This window comes from Pimephales promelas, chromosome 11 (genome assembly GCF_988280905.1).
Source record: "Pimephales promelas chromosome 11, fPimPro1.hap1.1, whole genome shotgun sequence".
NCBI classification, from domain to species: domain Eukaryota; kingdom Metazoa; phylum Chordata; class Actinopteri; order Cypriniformes; family Leuciscidae; genus Pimephales; species Pimephales promelas.
Genome location: NC_142779.1, coordinates 17,099,664 through 17,114,500, shown reverse-complemented (window position 1 = coordinate 17,114,500; position 14,837 = coordinate 17,099,664). Strand labels below are relative to the sequence as shown.

The following is a 14,837-nucleotide window of genomic DNA, read 5'->3' as shown; positions in this document are numbered from 1 at the left end:
AAGGAGGACATTTGGGACTTGATCGACATCTCTTTCTAATGGACCTTGATGGAGTGGACTTGACTGGTTTAATGCCGTTTTATAAGACGATGCTTAGAGGGGGTCTGTCATTGGTTTTTGGGGTAAAGAAGAACCTATCATTTATAACCCTGTGCTGTCTGTAAAAAGTTTATACTGTTTCCATGAGAAAGAGCAGGTCTCTTGTAACTGAGCAGGTCTCACTAAGCTGTCATGTTTTCTGGAAAGGGATGGGTGGATAGCACCAGAAAGTATTATGAAAAAGATTGGTGTGAAGTCCTTGCGTTTTTCTGAGAGACTTTTAACTGAAATTGTGGCTGCTGTACCTTCTGATTTTAAATGTGCTCTGGATCAAGAGTTATCTGAACAAAATGATGATGACACTGTTAAAGACTTTCCAGAACTGGAAGTAAAAGTTGGTGTTTTGTGGCAGGAAGAGGAGGGAAAACTGCTCACTTTTTGTACTCCAGAACTGAAATTCTTTCGTGAAGTGGGCAAGAAATCCATGTATCATGTCTGTGTGAAAGTGATGCGTGTTCACCCACCCAAACGTAGCTGGAGAACGTTGTATAAGATTCCCACTGATAAAAGAACTGGCAATTGGAGTGGAGGATTATACATGATGGAATATTAACCTAGGCACAAAGCTCACTTGAATTCCAGTGAAACTGATACTTGCCCTTTTTGATTAACTGATTAGAGCCACTTTTCCAGATAGAGTGGTGTGATATGTTGGGTCATATTTTAGTCAACAAGGTTTTATTTATGGTCCTAAGTATTGGTACAAATCAAGGGATGTTGATGTTTTTTTGAATAATTTGTATGGACAAGCGAAACTAAGTATATGGCTGACAAGAAAAGCTAAGATTGAAGGAAAAGGTTCCATCAATACTGTTTTAACATGTAAAGGTCTGATTTCTGCTCGTTTAATGGTTGAATTTGCCTACTACAAACTTGTTGGAAAATTGGTAACTTTTGAGGAAGTTTGGTGTTTAAATGGAATTTATTGCAAGATAAATGATGGGAGTTTAGAAAAGATGTTGTAAAATGTAATTAATTTATTTTCTTTTCTTTTAATTTTGTTTTTGTTTTGTTTTTTGTGTGTGTTTAATTGTCGATTAATGTTAATCTATTTTTTAACTGTAAATTAAAGGGTTTTGTAAAGTCTCTCTCGCTCTCTCTCTCTCTCCTCTCTCTCTCTGTGAGAAGACCCGGTCAGAATGCTCGGGCACTCCTGCAGAGCAAAAACAAAACGGGGCAGCAGAAGGTCCAAGTAAGTTTTGATGAGACCGACGACACAGACCGACTTTGAAGAGTATAGATCTGTGTTTACGTCTGACGCTAATGTTTCAGATAGACCCAGAGCTGAGGGCGCAGGAGAAACTGCATCTCGCTCTGTCACTCCCTCTCTGCCACCCTTCTTCTCTCACGCTGCATCATCATTAATATGCGCTGTGACCACGAGGAAGAGGAAGGGGGAGAGTCGCTCTCTTTAACCTTTGTGCACGCGGCTAATTGTGCTAAGTAGAGGCGCTTAATAGACTGGAAAATAATCACCGTATATCTCACGAAGAGAAGCAAATGACCTTCTGAAAAGACAATAGCCATCTCAATTTTAATACGTCGCTGATTTTATGATATTAAATGTCAAACCATTTGGGCTCTTCTGAATAATTAAATCAAATAAATTATAGCACCTAGGCAGAACCATCTTGTAGCCTAACCCAATTATAATGCACTGTAAAGCTAATTATTAAGCATGATTACAATTAGTATGATTTTAATAAATGTAACCATTAAAGGGTTCATCACAGTCACTGGTTCTTAACTGTGTGTGGGAGAAATGGAGAAAGAGAGAGACAGACTAAACTCAAGAACGGACGACAGGAGAGGAGGACAGGATGTGTGGCTTCATGCTTATAATAATAACTTGTCCAAACCTAATTATGTAGATAGAGCTTTTAGCTGTTATAAAACATAATAAAAAATATGAGCAATACTGAATTACAAAATATTACAGATTTTATTAAAAATGTTTTATATATGCACATTATATAGCAAATGCTAAATATAGTCCCTATTGCTCTGTTTCTAATTTAAAATTTGTTTATATTTGTAATATACATTTATTTATTTTTAGTACAGTCAAATCCATTAATCGCATATAACAAAAGTTTGTGTTTATATAATAGGCTATTTGTAAATATGTATTATATATGTGTGTGTGTGTATATATATATATATATATATATATATACACTTGCATGCATGCATAGCATACACATGTGCATATAAATATTTATACACACACACACACACACACATAGCCTTTTATATAAGCACTAACTTTTATGTCAGATGCAATTAAAATATATAGAATTTACATATAATTAAACATTTTTATAAATATAAAAATATCTATTATTAATAACAAATAATGTTCACAAATAATGTGCATTAAAATATTGTAAGAACTTTTTTTTTTTATAAATAGTCACACTCAAGCTGAATTGAAATGATCTAACACACACTACAGCTGATGCGTATTTTCAGTTATGGAAAGTTAAACAAAGAAGGGTATAAATGTTATTGTGGTTACATCAGAGGGTTAAATAGTCTTTGAAATGCTTTTTATGACTGCCTGTTTAAGCGGACATAAATGAGACAATAAATTGTGCTCTCATACTGTATCATCCTCTGCTTTTAGAGGACAAATCTTTATTTCAACATAGCAAAAAAATAAAATTGTTACATATTTTACAAAATTGCATAATCAAATTATGCATGTTTGGAGTTAAATTCATAATGTAGTTCTTTCTTTGTGCTACAGAAAGCAAAGTCTTAAATCTAGAGGTACACAAATGTGCCCAAATATATCAAAAGAAAATCCTGCTGTTGTATTACAGAGTTATACTAGTATAGTACATGTGAAATACCAGAACATCAGTATGTAGGTAAAAAATATTTTATACAATCTCATAAATAATTTTGGTATGAAACTCTTAATATACATATTTACACTTGCTTCTCCACAAAAAGTATTTGGGCGTAAACAGTCCCCGTGCAGTGTGTTTTGGGCTCAAGTTGTGCACATCCAGTGGAGTCTGTTTTCAGCTCAGGCTTCGGTTTCACCAGCTCCAGCTCTGCGTATGTCAGACTGTCCTCTACCACCCTTGGCTTGAGGGCGAGAAGAGAACAGGGCGTTTCACATATATGTACGCTACAGTATGTGGTCAGAGGTCTAAAAGGGGCGTTAAGTATCCACTGAGGAATGTGGGGTCAGACAGAACATCGTGAAATTATAGGTATCATTTTAGGATTGTTCGTATAGACGGATGTAACCATGAGTCTCAAAGAGGAACAAGCACTTCATCTGACAAGCAGATATTTCAGATGGTCAAAGCAAGTGCTTCTAAAAAGGGAATGCAAACAACACAAGTGGAAAGAGCAGAAGCATAGACCTCCGATGTCAATTACACTCATTTAAACAAGTCTGATCTATAATGGATTTCACAACACAATGCTGGATCTTTTCTTTCTTTCTTTTTTTTTTTTTTTTGCTGCTTTTCTGCATTTCTGTGATTATTTCCCTGGAAAGTAATCTAATAAGAATCAAGCATGTTAAATAAATAATCACGCTTTGGAAAGCAATAATAGTAAATAAAATTATAACACCCATAAATGGAGGTAGGTATAGCAATAACTGTGGCGAACATAGAGCTCTATGAGAAAGCTACGTTATTTCCCTCTTGCATGTTTCTAGTCAGTGAAAATTCAATTGAGAGGCTAAAGAAAGTGCGTTGTTAGATGCAAATTTAAAATTGTGAATAAAAAGATTACACATACAAAATTAATTATAAAAAAAATTATAAAAGTAATTTAGCAAGATATATATTTAGGACACTTATGAAACCATATCAGCATCACTTAATCTTTTTAACATTTTAGCTTGAAAGCAAATAATGTTTGTCGGCATTCATACCGTTTTTGTAGGTTGTGGCTTTAAAAGTTTGCTTCTACGTGGTTTTCTTGGTGCAGGTGCTAAAAAACAAACCAAAGAAAGCATAATATGAAATATATATGCGAGGGATCAACATTTGGAAATGCTTTACAATATCTATAGTGTAACATTAGTCAATGGAATAGATATCAAAAAATTATTTAAAGCATTTATTAACCTTGGATAATGTTCATTTCTACATTCACTAAGTGTTAAATTAACAGTAATTAATGTATACTGAATGAATGTGAATTACAATGGACAAAAGCGTCTGCCAAATTCATAAATGCAATTTATAATTTAATATGAACCCATGTTATTAAACGGAATTAAAAAATTCATTATTGGTTCATGATACCTAATGCATTAACTAATGTTAACCCTCAATCGAGTCATGAGGTCTATACAACCCCAATCAAAATTTACTTAATAAAAAAAAGGTTCCCTTCAGCTCAGTGATTTTGTGACTTTTTATACATTATATATCTATACACACAAAAAAAACTGCTAATTCGGTTGTTCTGAAGGTATGTAAAAAAATATTTACACTTCTGGTCTTTTTTTCCACATTGAAATGAATGGGAAATGTGTAAAATATATTTTCTACGTGTCAAAAAAAAAAAAAAAAAAAAAAATCCGGCATAAATCTGAAAATGTTTACAGTACTACAGCGTAAATGCAATGTATCATCAAAAATGATATTTCAAATGCAAGCTAATGGTGTAGTTGAGGAATTGTGTGGTATATGGATACAAAAGTATATACTTTATATTTCCAAAACACAGCATTAATGAATAGATGAGAAGTAAACCAAAAATTTGTATGATTAAAAATTTATATTTTTTGTACAACTGCTCAATCAATTGTTGGGGTCACATAGACCCCGAAGCCCAGAAGTGTAAACAGGAAACGAAGACCATTTGAAGGTTGATACATTTATTGTACAGTGTTACCCAATAATTTCGACATCACAATATGTACCCAGGGAGTACATGGTGTTTCAAAGTACCTTTAGCTGGTATCTGTGGTGGTGGTAGTGGTTCTGTGAAGTCTCTGAGCTGAGGTTTGTGTCGTTTCTCTTTTCTGTGCATTGCAGGAGAGGAGCTGGACACACTGGTTACTGTCTCCCCTGAGCTGGACATTTAAAACGGAACAATGTTAGACTTAGAATCAAAGAATAATGAACCATACAGTACATACATAATAGTAAAACAGTGGTCAACCAGGTCTACCTGTTTTCTGGGCACTTTACAAGGTAATAATTGGCTAGATGGAGACAGAAAAAGCATAAAAAACATGAGAAATGAATAAATAATTAAATAAATACACATTTGAAACGATTTTTTGCACTGATGAGTGATGACATTGTATTGTTGAAGTATCGGTTAAATAACTTGGACTCTAGTGTAAAAAGCTCATCACCTCGTAGTCTTCGTTTGTGCTGTAGGTGCTGACATGTGATAGTCATGGCAAAGACAAGCATGCAGACCAGACCGATAGAGCAGATGAGCACAGCGCACAGATACAAATCTGAAAAAGATCATGGCAAAATAATGTGCTGGAAACACTTTATTACAAAGAGCACATACCCTGCAAATAATAATGATAACAATCGTTCATCAGTATTACAGTTTTACTTTTAACAAATGTTATTAAAACAATAAATTACACCCAAAATAATGTAATTTTGTGTTTAACATATAGTGGGATTTGTAATAATGCAGTGGAAATGTTGTAAAGTGTCATAAACCAAGGAAGAATCTTTATTACAATAAAAGCTTAGGCACAGCTGACCACAAAAATTAACCAAACACTGTGATCACTGTGACTTGGTTGAATTTGGTTTGGTCTTTCTCCACCAGAAGGGAGGAGATGTAACACACCAGCCAAAAGCTGTTTAACACTAAGCTGTGATCCAAGCCAGCACACAAAATGTGTGTCTTTATCAGTGACCGAGACCATACACCAAACTGCAATAAACATGCTCTCTTTTATAACAATACTGAAGCAACAGCATACCTTCAAACATGCTCCATATGACATCAGCTTTTCCTGGGCTTGGTATATGATGTACTGAAAACATTAAGAGAGAGAGAAATAATTGCATGCAATTAAAGGGCCAACCACACACACAAAGAAAGGCATGATGACGAGTTATGCAAGCATGTCTGGGGAGTATCAGATTAATGGCAACAATTAATAATTAAAGACATTTTTAGAAAATATTTTGTCGAAATCCCAAATACAATCATCACTTTGATTTTACATAGGTGGCACTGTTACCAAATTGATGTTGTGTGGTCAGTGTGAGGAGACAATGACACTGACACATATGAAGTTTAAGCCGGTCATTATGCCAAAGCTTTGCAGATTTATAGCTTAAAAATAAGCTTGGTACCATGCCATCAAATTTGTTGATGTGTTTGAAAAAGTAGTATTGTTCTTGGTTTTACTCTAGGAATCTATAAAGTCCAGTTTCATTAAAATAAACACTGAATTGAAAGAGTTTATGGTGATTTTAGGGCAAACCGTTCCATTATAAGCAAGTAAAGCTATTTTTCATGTCTCCTAAACTGTAGCTGTGCCAAAATGCAGCATGTTGCCTCTGGTCATGCTCGTGATTATATGTACCAAGATTTGTCTCAATACGCTAAAGCGCTGCGGCGATATACTGTAGGCTGCATCCAAAATCGCATACTTTAGGAGGCCAAAAACAGTATGTGACAAATGTCTGAATTCAAAGTACTCATATATTACTCTATATACTCATGTAAGTACTCTACTAGTAATCAAACCAGTAGAATGTAATTTTTAGTGGCCGTGGAGGGATTACTTTTTCAAAATAAGTACCTACACAAGAGAGTACGCTAAAAGAAGGAGGAAATTTAACAGATACAATGGACCCTTTTCACATTTCCGGGGTTCTCAGAAGCAGAATTTGTCATAGTCGGGTAAATTTCTATAGCGGTGAATGGCAAATTTAATTTTGAATTTGCATTTGCTCGAATAGCAAAAGAAAAAAAAATCTGCAATAGCATTTCCACAACTTTCCAAAAAAGGGAAAAGTATAGAGGGATTGATTACAGCAGTCAGAAGAGTGAAATATGTCAAATTTGTCGTCACTTCCTCAGCTGTTGTATTAGAAACAGCAGCAGCCTTATTTTGCTTTTTACAATCTACTGCCATTGTAATATAACACAAAATATATATTTAAAAATGTAAATATTAAACACTTTAGATTTGCGATGTTGATAATAACCCACCATCATCACAGTCCGTGTTTTCAAAGTAAAAATAAAAAAAAAGTGTTTAAAAGTCTTATGAGCACTGGAATCAGTTTTATTGACCTTTGGGGTTAGGTCAGGATTTATTTATTTATTTATTTATTCAATTGCAAACTTGTTTGGGTGGTTGTGGATTTTATTGCACTAAACATTTGTATTGCAATTTTACAATCTAAGTCCAGGGGGAAATTATCATATTGTTTAAAATTTGGGTCAAGTCTTAACCCGGTCATCATTCTCTCCAACATCTTGTATACTGTGGAGATTTTTTGCAGGGTTGTGCTTGATGAGCCTTCAATATGACCTGGCAAGGACATTTAGTTTAAAGTGAAGTTGCATTAGCGGCCTTTAAAAATACTTAACCTTTGACCCTGAGAAATGTGGCTTTAATAAATCTATCACAGAAAGCTTATATACAGCTATTAATACATTCACCATGCATTACATCAATGTTTAAATAACTTAGTCTACTATTAATTACTGTTAATATTAGTTTACCTGGGAAACTAAGTTTTTAGAGGATACATGGAAAATCATACTCTTTCTCTCATTTGTTCTTTAAGTTTTCTTCATTCAATGCTTGCTGCGTGGCATTTTTTTAAAACAGGTCAGGGGAAATTGCTTGCAGATGTTGAGGGCACTGTTGGAGAGAATTACTTTCAAAGATAATTGTAAGATAGTTAAAACTTCAAATGAGCTCAATAAAATGTAGATGATTGAATGATGAAACGCAATAAAAAGTGTAAGCAAGAACCTTCTTATTTGTGTTCCATTAGCATGACAAAAACTTGAAATATCCTGTACACCCCTTCCATCTGCCAATGGTCAGCTAGAAACATAGTTCTGCCGCCAAACCAATACCATTGTATGGGTCAATGCTGTTGTGTTGGGCATGTTAGTCCTAAATGCATGAATGTTTCGCCAATCATTATTACATATTCGGGTCTTTAGCGACCCGGATCTATATCTAACACAGATGGATCTCTACCTTCTCAATAATATAAAACTCCTGATATTAGCGTAACAATTACAGGAGAATAAAATAAAGCATAATTTGTTTCATTTTGGAGCTTGGAATGGTTCAGTTTGAGCAGATGTTTTATACCATCATCACTGTCCTCGTCAGAGCTCATTTTCCAGCATCTGGCTCATATTCACAACCTAAAACATTTTCTAAAAGCTATAATTTTTCAACATCTTCAAAATCAAAATTTTGATCACTGACCGCTTCTTCACCAGATCCACCATCAAGTGATAGTGATACTAATATTTGATTGCGTTTAGTACTTGCTCTGCAGTAAATCGCTGAGCCATTTCAAGTTTTGCTGATGATACTTCCTATTCTTTTGTTTTATGCCTGCGGTAACAATGAGTGAAACATCACTTGTGGAAAATTGGTGAATTGCACTTATTCAGTCATCAAAGATTAAATTATTCTTGTGCAGAAAAAAATATACTTACACTGTTACACACATCAGGTCATTAGTGACCCTATACAATTTTTACAAAAAAATAAATAATGGTAAAACAATTATTTTAATCATGTATGTTGTTTTTTTTCTAGTTAAACATTTTATAATGAATTGATTGAGGAATACCTAGAAGGTTTATGTCTAACTTCAAAAAAAATGTATGAGGATGAGGGTAGTTAATGACTTCCCGGGTCACTTAAGACCAGAGGGTTGAGATGCTAAAGAAATGGATTGGAAGGGTAAATCAATTTACAAATTAATCTCTCTGCATATTAAGCAAGGAGAAAGTATTTTTTAATTACACACTTTTACATTCTCTAAATTACTAGAGCAGTGAACGGCACAAGAGCAGAGCTCTAGAGAAATCCTTTCAAAAAACAAACAAAATGGACACTCTGTCTACAGCAGATATACAGTTACACATCTGATCTGCATTTTCTTTCAAGTCAAAACCATTCTATAAAACCCCTGCTAAACTGAAGGCTTCAGCTCATTTTCAGATCTGCAGAAACACTGTGCAATAACACTCGAGAACAAAGTGCACACTACATCCGAAGTCAAACGGGTGAGGAACAGCACATGTTTGAGTGCCGCTTTTGTTTTGGAAAAGCATGAAGTCATTTGCTAGCCGACCCTGTGGCTGTAGTGAAGGGTGAAGTGGTTAACCCCGCTCTGTGGTCCTGCTTTGGTCTATGTTTATGGGGGATGTCAGCTAGTTGACATTGTTTTGTTGTACATAACAAATTCCCCAGTTTAATTCAACCTACGACCTCTATTTTCCTTGTTTGTTTGTTTTTTCTTGTATTGGTCTTAGAGTCTGGTAAAGTGGGGTATCTGTGGTTGTCTAAACCCTAACAGTCATATTCTGTTGCTTATATCCCTCAAACCCACATCTTTATATCAGTATGATATGCTGGTGTTTTTCTTCAAATAAATCATCAGCTATATGTGGACTTTATGTGGTGGTTTAAAAAAATAAACCACTGTTTTTCTCTTCTCAAACTAAACTGCTTAAATATACAGAAATTTCACAGACTTTTTACTTTTAGAATTTAGCTTCAGTTATATAAAGAAACCTAAAATGCCATGGTTATTCATACCCAATAATGAAGCATAATAAATAACTTCACTTTTGAATGGTACAAAGCTCCTTTAAAGAAATGGTTCATCCAAAAATGAAAACTGTCATCATTTACTCGCCCTCATCCAAACCCATATGACTTTCTTTCTTCAGTGGAACATAAAAAAAGAAATATGACTTGTGCGCCATATTCCTAGTCTTCTAAAACCAATAACAGCTTTGTGTCAGGAACGGATTGAAATGTAATTTATTACGCACTGAAAATATTTACATCTGTTCTAGTTCTCACTGGCACGTTCATGAGAGAGATGAACGCATCATTATTTTGAGTTGGATCTTTTCAAATGACTCAGTTGATCCAAATGAGACCGTGAAGATTATCAGTGGAAAAACTTATATTTTAATCTATTGATCACACAAAGTGATTTCAGAAGATTTATTTACAGCAAAACACACAAGTATTATGGAATACTTTATCAAATATTAATGAATGATATTTTATGGTGTTTTTGCATGTTTTTTATAGTTTAAAAGCTCTAGTACAGTACATTCTTCAGAACATCTTTTGTGTTCTATGGAAGAAAGAAAGTCATATGGCATTTAATAAGTCAATAATGACAAAATGTTTATTTTTGAGTGAACTGTCCCTTTAAGTGCAAACAAATACTTCTTTGTTCTCTTTACTGTTGCTAGAATCAGGCAATTCCCGTTTATCAGGCAGATGATTAATCCAGTGGACGCTGAAGTATTGGGGACCACTCGCTGTCCGAACACCACAGGAAAACGCATAATGCAGCCAGAGTAAATGTTTTCAGTGGCATCCTTGCCAAGCCTCCTCGCTCGATCCCCACAGCATGTCCAGGTTGCTCTCATTAACAGCCTCATGGTCTGTCTGTTTGTGTTGGCCCAAAACACATTTATAGTGGAACTGATGTATATATATGTGGAAGGTGGAACTGCAGTCAAGTAGTGAGACTTACAAACACACCGAAGATAGCAAGAAAAGGCTACAACGTGAGAAATGGGAACGTTTACGCCTCATTTTCTTGATTATTTGAAAGTTTTATGGACCATTCTAACACTATTTGGATTAGGGCTTTGAACCGTTGACAGGGAGTAAATGTCACTGTGAATCTGACATAGTCCTTCTTTTGAGATGTTCTGAAAAGACAGACCATCCCCTCTTTAAAAGAGGTTTACAAATAGCTAACAATGAACTTTGTCACTAATTGTGGAATTGGATTTGACCCTGTGCTGGATGAACTGAAGGATTAGTGAACTGGAGGAAACAGCTGTTGTGTGGTTAGCCCTGACCGTGGAAAGACATCACTCTTACACCACATCCAACTCAACCACAATGTTCGCTGGCACTAGTGAGTTGAACGGTTAGTTTTAAACGCAGATACTCCAGATTGCTTACTTGCATAAAAAGCTTTTACATTAATGCAATTTTTCCAAGCATGCATTGATTCATTTGTCCAAAAGGAATGGAGGAGGTGGTCCAACAACAACAATAAACTACAGAAGACACAGCAACAACAATGCCCACGTATGAGGGGGCTTAACAAAAATAGCTAATCTAGTTTAAAAAGGTGCATATGTATCGGTCATAACTTCCGGAGAGAAATAGCACAGACACTGAACAAAAATGTAACTTTCTAGTGTGCATGTGTCAACGATTTGTGTTAATGCACGGTATCAACTTTGAAAGGCTTTTTTGTGCATGGATTTCTTCTCTTTCTCTGAGCCAAAAACTTGCGCACATTGGAGAAATGGTCGTAACATCAAATGTAGGATCATGGTTTCTATGCAACATTTTATAAATGAAGCCCATAATGTCTCACAAGAATAATTCAGATGAGTTGAATGTTGAAGAGTCCAAACTTCCAGATTGTACTCATAGTACATAGTGCTCTGTTTTTGTATGCATCAAGAGCTATAAAGTTATCTAGAAAAAAAATGGCAAACGTGTCAACTACCAAAACACATTGCAAATGTGGTTTCACTCTAAAAAATGCTGGGTTGTTTGAACCCAATTTTGGGTAAAATGTGGATGGACAAACCCAGCCATTGGGTTAAAAATGTAATTTAAAAATGTAACCCAATGGCTGGGTTTGTCCATCCATATTTTACCCAAAATTGGGTTCAAACAACCTAGCATTTTTTACAGTGTAATCATTCAATATACGTATAAGTTAACATGTGCAATAAGTAAAAAAAAAAAATTTTTAGGTGCTTGGACTCAGTTTTACAAACATGCTGAAGCTAATGACCACACTAAATGAGAGGATGCACATTTGACAAATGAAAAAGGTATATAGAAAAATTGTTTCATTTGAGACAACATTACTCTTCAGAATTCATATACTCAATGGCTGAGTACATAATGTATTTTACATCGTTTAATTAAAAAAAAATCCTCGTTACCTCTTAATTCCATGCTCCCTGTTCCATTCGACGAGGCCCTCCACTTGTTTCTGTGCTTCCGTATTTCCTGCACTTTACAGGTGTAGTTACCCCCATCTTTCAGGGACACATTCAGAATAAGCAGACGGTAGATCTGTCCGTCCATTTCTTCCCAAAGGAGGAATTTTGTCAGGGGAAAGTGCTTGCTGTAGTTGCCGTAATACTTGGCTTTCTTCATGCCCATCCTGACCACGAGGTGCTCGTCTTCAGGAGTGGGGAAGTAGAGCCAACGAAGCACCAGGACACTGCTGCTTCTCTTCTTCTGAGACACTAAGCAGGACAAAGTGATGTTGTCTCCTTCCATACACATGCTGACTGGCCCAGGGGTGACGGACACATTTAATGCGGCACTCAGCTCTGGGGGGGAAAAAAACAACATGTTTCTCTATATGCTTTTAAATGTATTATATTAAAAAGAGTCTATTTGATTTTGTGATATTGATTTAAATCCAAGAAAGTCATTCCTAATTTAAATGTGTGTAAAGAATAGAGAAATAAAAGAGATTTTAATCATGAACAGAAAACTTGAAAGAGATGAAAAAGATGCTAATTTAGATTTACCATTGTTTTGTAAAAATGTATTCAGTTTTCTTTGGAGCTTCATTGGTGATATCTCCTATTCTGGCCTAAATCCATGACCATTAAAGGGTGTTAAATATTTTGAATGCATCTGGGCTCAATATGCTCTGCCAAACAGAAACTACAGGTGAAAAACATTTGTCTGCTTTCTTGAACTGGAGGATAGAGGAGGGAACACGACAACTAGATTGCATCCAGCTGTTAAAAGCCTCAGTCGTGTTTATGTTGTGTCCCAAATACTCGAGTCCCTCAGGGGTCAACCGGGGCTCTGTTTTCAATTCAAAAACCACATCACAAGAGAGATTTGGACATAAACAACAAAAAAAGACTATTTAGTAAAGTGCACTGGAGAAAAATACACAAATATAGAGTAAAATGAGGTCTAAAAGTTTTGCTTAAATAGTTTTATCCAGATAAAGACTGCAGTTTCTGTACATATGTGACAAACGTGAAGCAGTCATCTGAAAAAGCTCACTGACCATGTATCCCTTGAAAGCAATTTTGCAAGTATCGTCCCTGCATATTAAAAGGCCAACATAAACACACATCCTTACCTCCAATAAAAGCCCTAGTCAGGAGAACTATCGCAACAGCGGAGAGCTTCATTTTGCAGACCCGCAGGCTCCATAAACCCAACTAAACGTCAAGAAAAGAAAGGAGTCCCTGGGATTTTTTTTCTCCTTTTCTTTCTCTTTCTCCCTCTCACTGTGTGTGTGTGTGTGTGCAATCTGAAACAGTGCGTGCTCTGTTCCCAGTTAGAAACACCCCTCTTTCCCAGTCTTTATTTTTTTCACCCGCACTCATTTTCTTTCTCTATCCTGAAATCACTCCCCCTGAACTGAAAAGTACGTAGGAAATGTCATTTCCTGAGATAGCCTTTGGAAGCAGCACAAATTTTCAGCTGGACCTACAGCATATGAAAATATAGCAGCAGCGGCCAGGTCTTAGTGGGGTTAAAGAACTCAGCTTAGATAATGTGTGAAGACTGTCTCGCAATGACTCATTTTCAGAGAGTCCAAAACCCCCTTTATATAAATATTACATTTATTTATTAGAGACAGTGGTAAAAATTGTGTTTACTGCTATTCATTTTATATTGTAATTAATGCTGAATATATTTTTTATTAATGCTGATCCAAACTCTCCAAACTTTCTTCTGTCAAACACAAAGGTGATATTTTAATGTACTGATTCATTTCTTCCATGCAGTTAAATGATACACTCTCAGAAAAAAAGGTACAAAAGCTGTCACTGGGGCTGCACCTTTTCAACAAGTAAACTTTTGTCCATTTTTGGTGCTAATATGTACATTTTAAGTAATATGTAAAATTTAGGTGCTAATATGTACATTTTAGGTGTTAATATGTACATTTTAGGTCCTAATATGTACATTTTAAGTGTTAATATGTACATTTTAGGTGCTAATGTGTCCATTTCATGAGCTAATATGTCCATTTTAGGTGTTAATATGTACATTTTAGGTGCTAATGTGTACCACTAAGGTACCAATATGCAGCCTTTGGGTACAAATGTGTACCTTTTGAAAAGGTACAGCCCCAGTGACAGCTTTTGTACCTTTTTTTCTGAGAGTGTAGGGACTTTTTTTTTTTTTAAAAAAGGATGCAAAACTATCATTAAAGTATATTAAAAATAGTCTATACATCTTACGCACCATGGATAACATCTATAAAATCATTGTATAACAATTTTCAAACTGACAAAATTCATACTTTGTATTCCATGGAAGAAAGAAAGTCACAGGTTTGGAATGACATGATGAGTAAATGATGACAGACTTTAAACCTTGACTATTGAAAATATGTCCACCACGGGCTGGGGTTGTGATGCAGTTTTCTGTCTTCGGCACACAGTTCTTGTCCACCCATCTCGTGGTTGGAAGCATAATGGTTTATTGGGTAGAGTAATGTGCTGAGCTA

The 14,837-nt window shown here is 35.3% G+C and overlaps 1 protein-coding gene across 2 annotated transcripts; it reads right to left on the bottom strand.

The window, feature by feature from the left end:
• Window positions 1-2,696: 2,696 nt before the first annotated feature.
• Window positions 2,697-13,644, bottom strand: vstm4a (V-set and transmembrane domain containing 4a). 2 transcript variants are annotated; one of them, XM_089117111.1, is made up of 9 exons: window positions 13,455-13,643; window positions 12,883-13,168; window positions 12,283-12,678; window positions 6,038-6,091; window positions 5,441-5,548; window positions 5,251-5,284; window positions 5,028-5,152; window positions 4,001-4,059; window positions 2,697-3,195 (listed from the first exon to the last, which is right to left on the bottom strand). In XM_089117111.1, the coding sequence occupies exons 2-9, from the start codon at window positions 12,923-12,925 to the stop codon at window positions 3,034-3,036; spliced, it is 981 nt and encodes a 326-aa protein (XP_088973237.1). In that variant the 5' UTR covers window positions 12,926-13,168; window positions 13,455-13,643; the 3' UTR covers window positions 2,697-3,033. The 2 variants fall into 2 exon arrangements, with proteins under 2 accessions (XP_088973237.1, XP_039527698.1); XM_039671764.2 differs by lacking the exon at window positions 12,883-13,168 and having other exon boundaries at window positions 13,455-13,644.
• Window positions 13,645-14,837: the final 1,193 nt, after the last annotated feature.

Coding starts and splice junctions, on each gene's coding strand:
- vstm4a (XM_039671764.2), bottom strand. CDS start 13,506: ATGAAGCTCTCCGCTGTTGCGATAGTTCTCCTGACTAGGGCTTTTATT. Junction 5,285..5,440: donor GCACAAACGAAGACTACGAG/GTGATGAGCTTT, acceptor GTCTCCATCTAG/CCAATTATTACCTTGTAAAG. Junction 4,060..5,027: donor ACCACAGATACCAGCTAAAG/GTACTTTGAAAC, acceptor TTTGTTTTTTAG/CACCTGCACCAAGAAAACCA.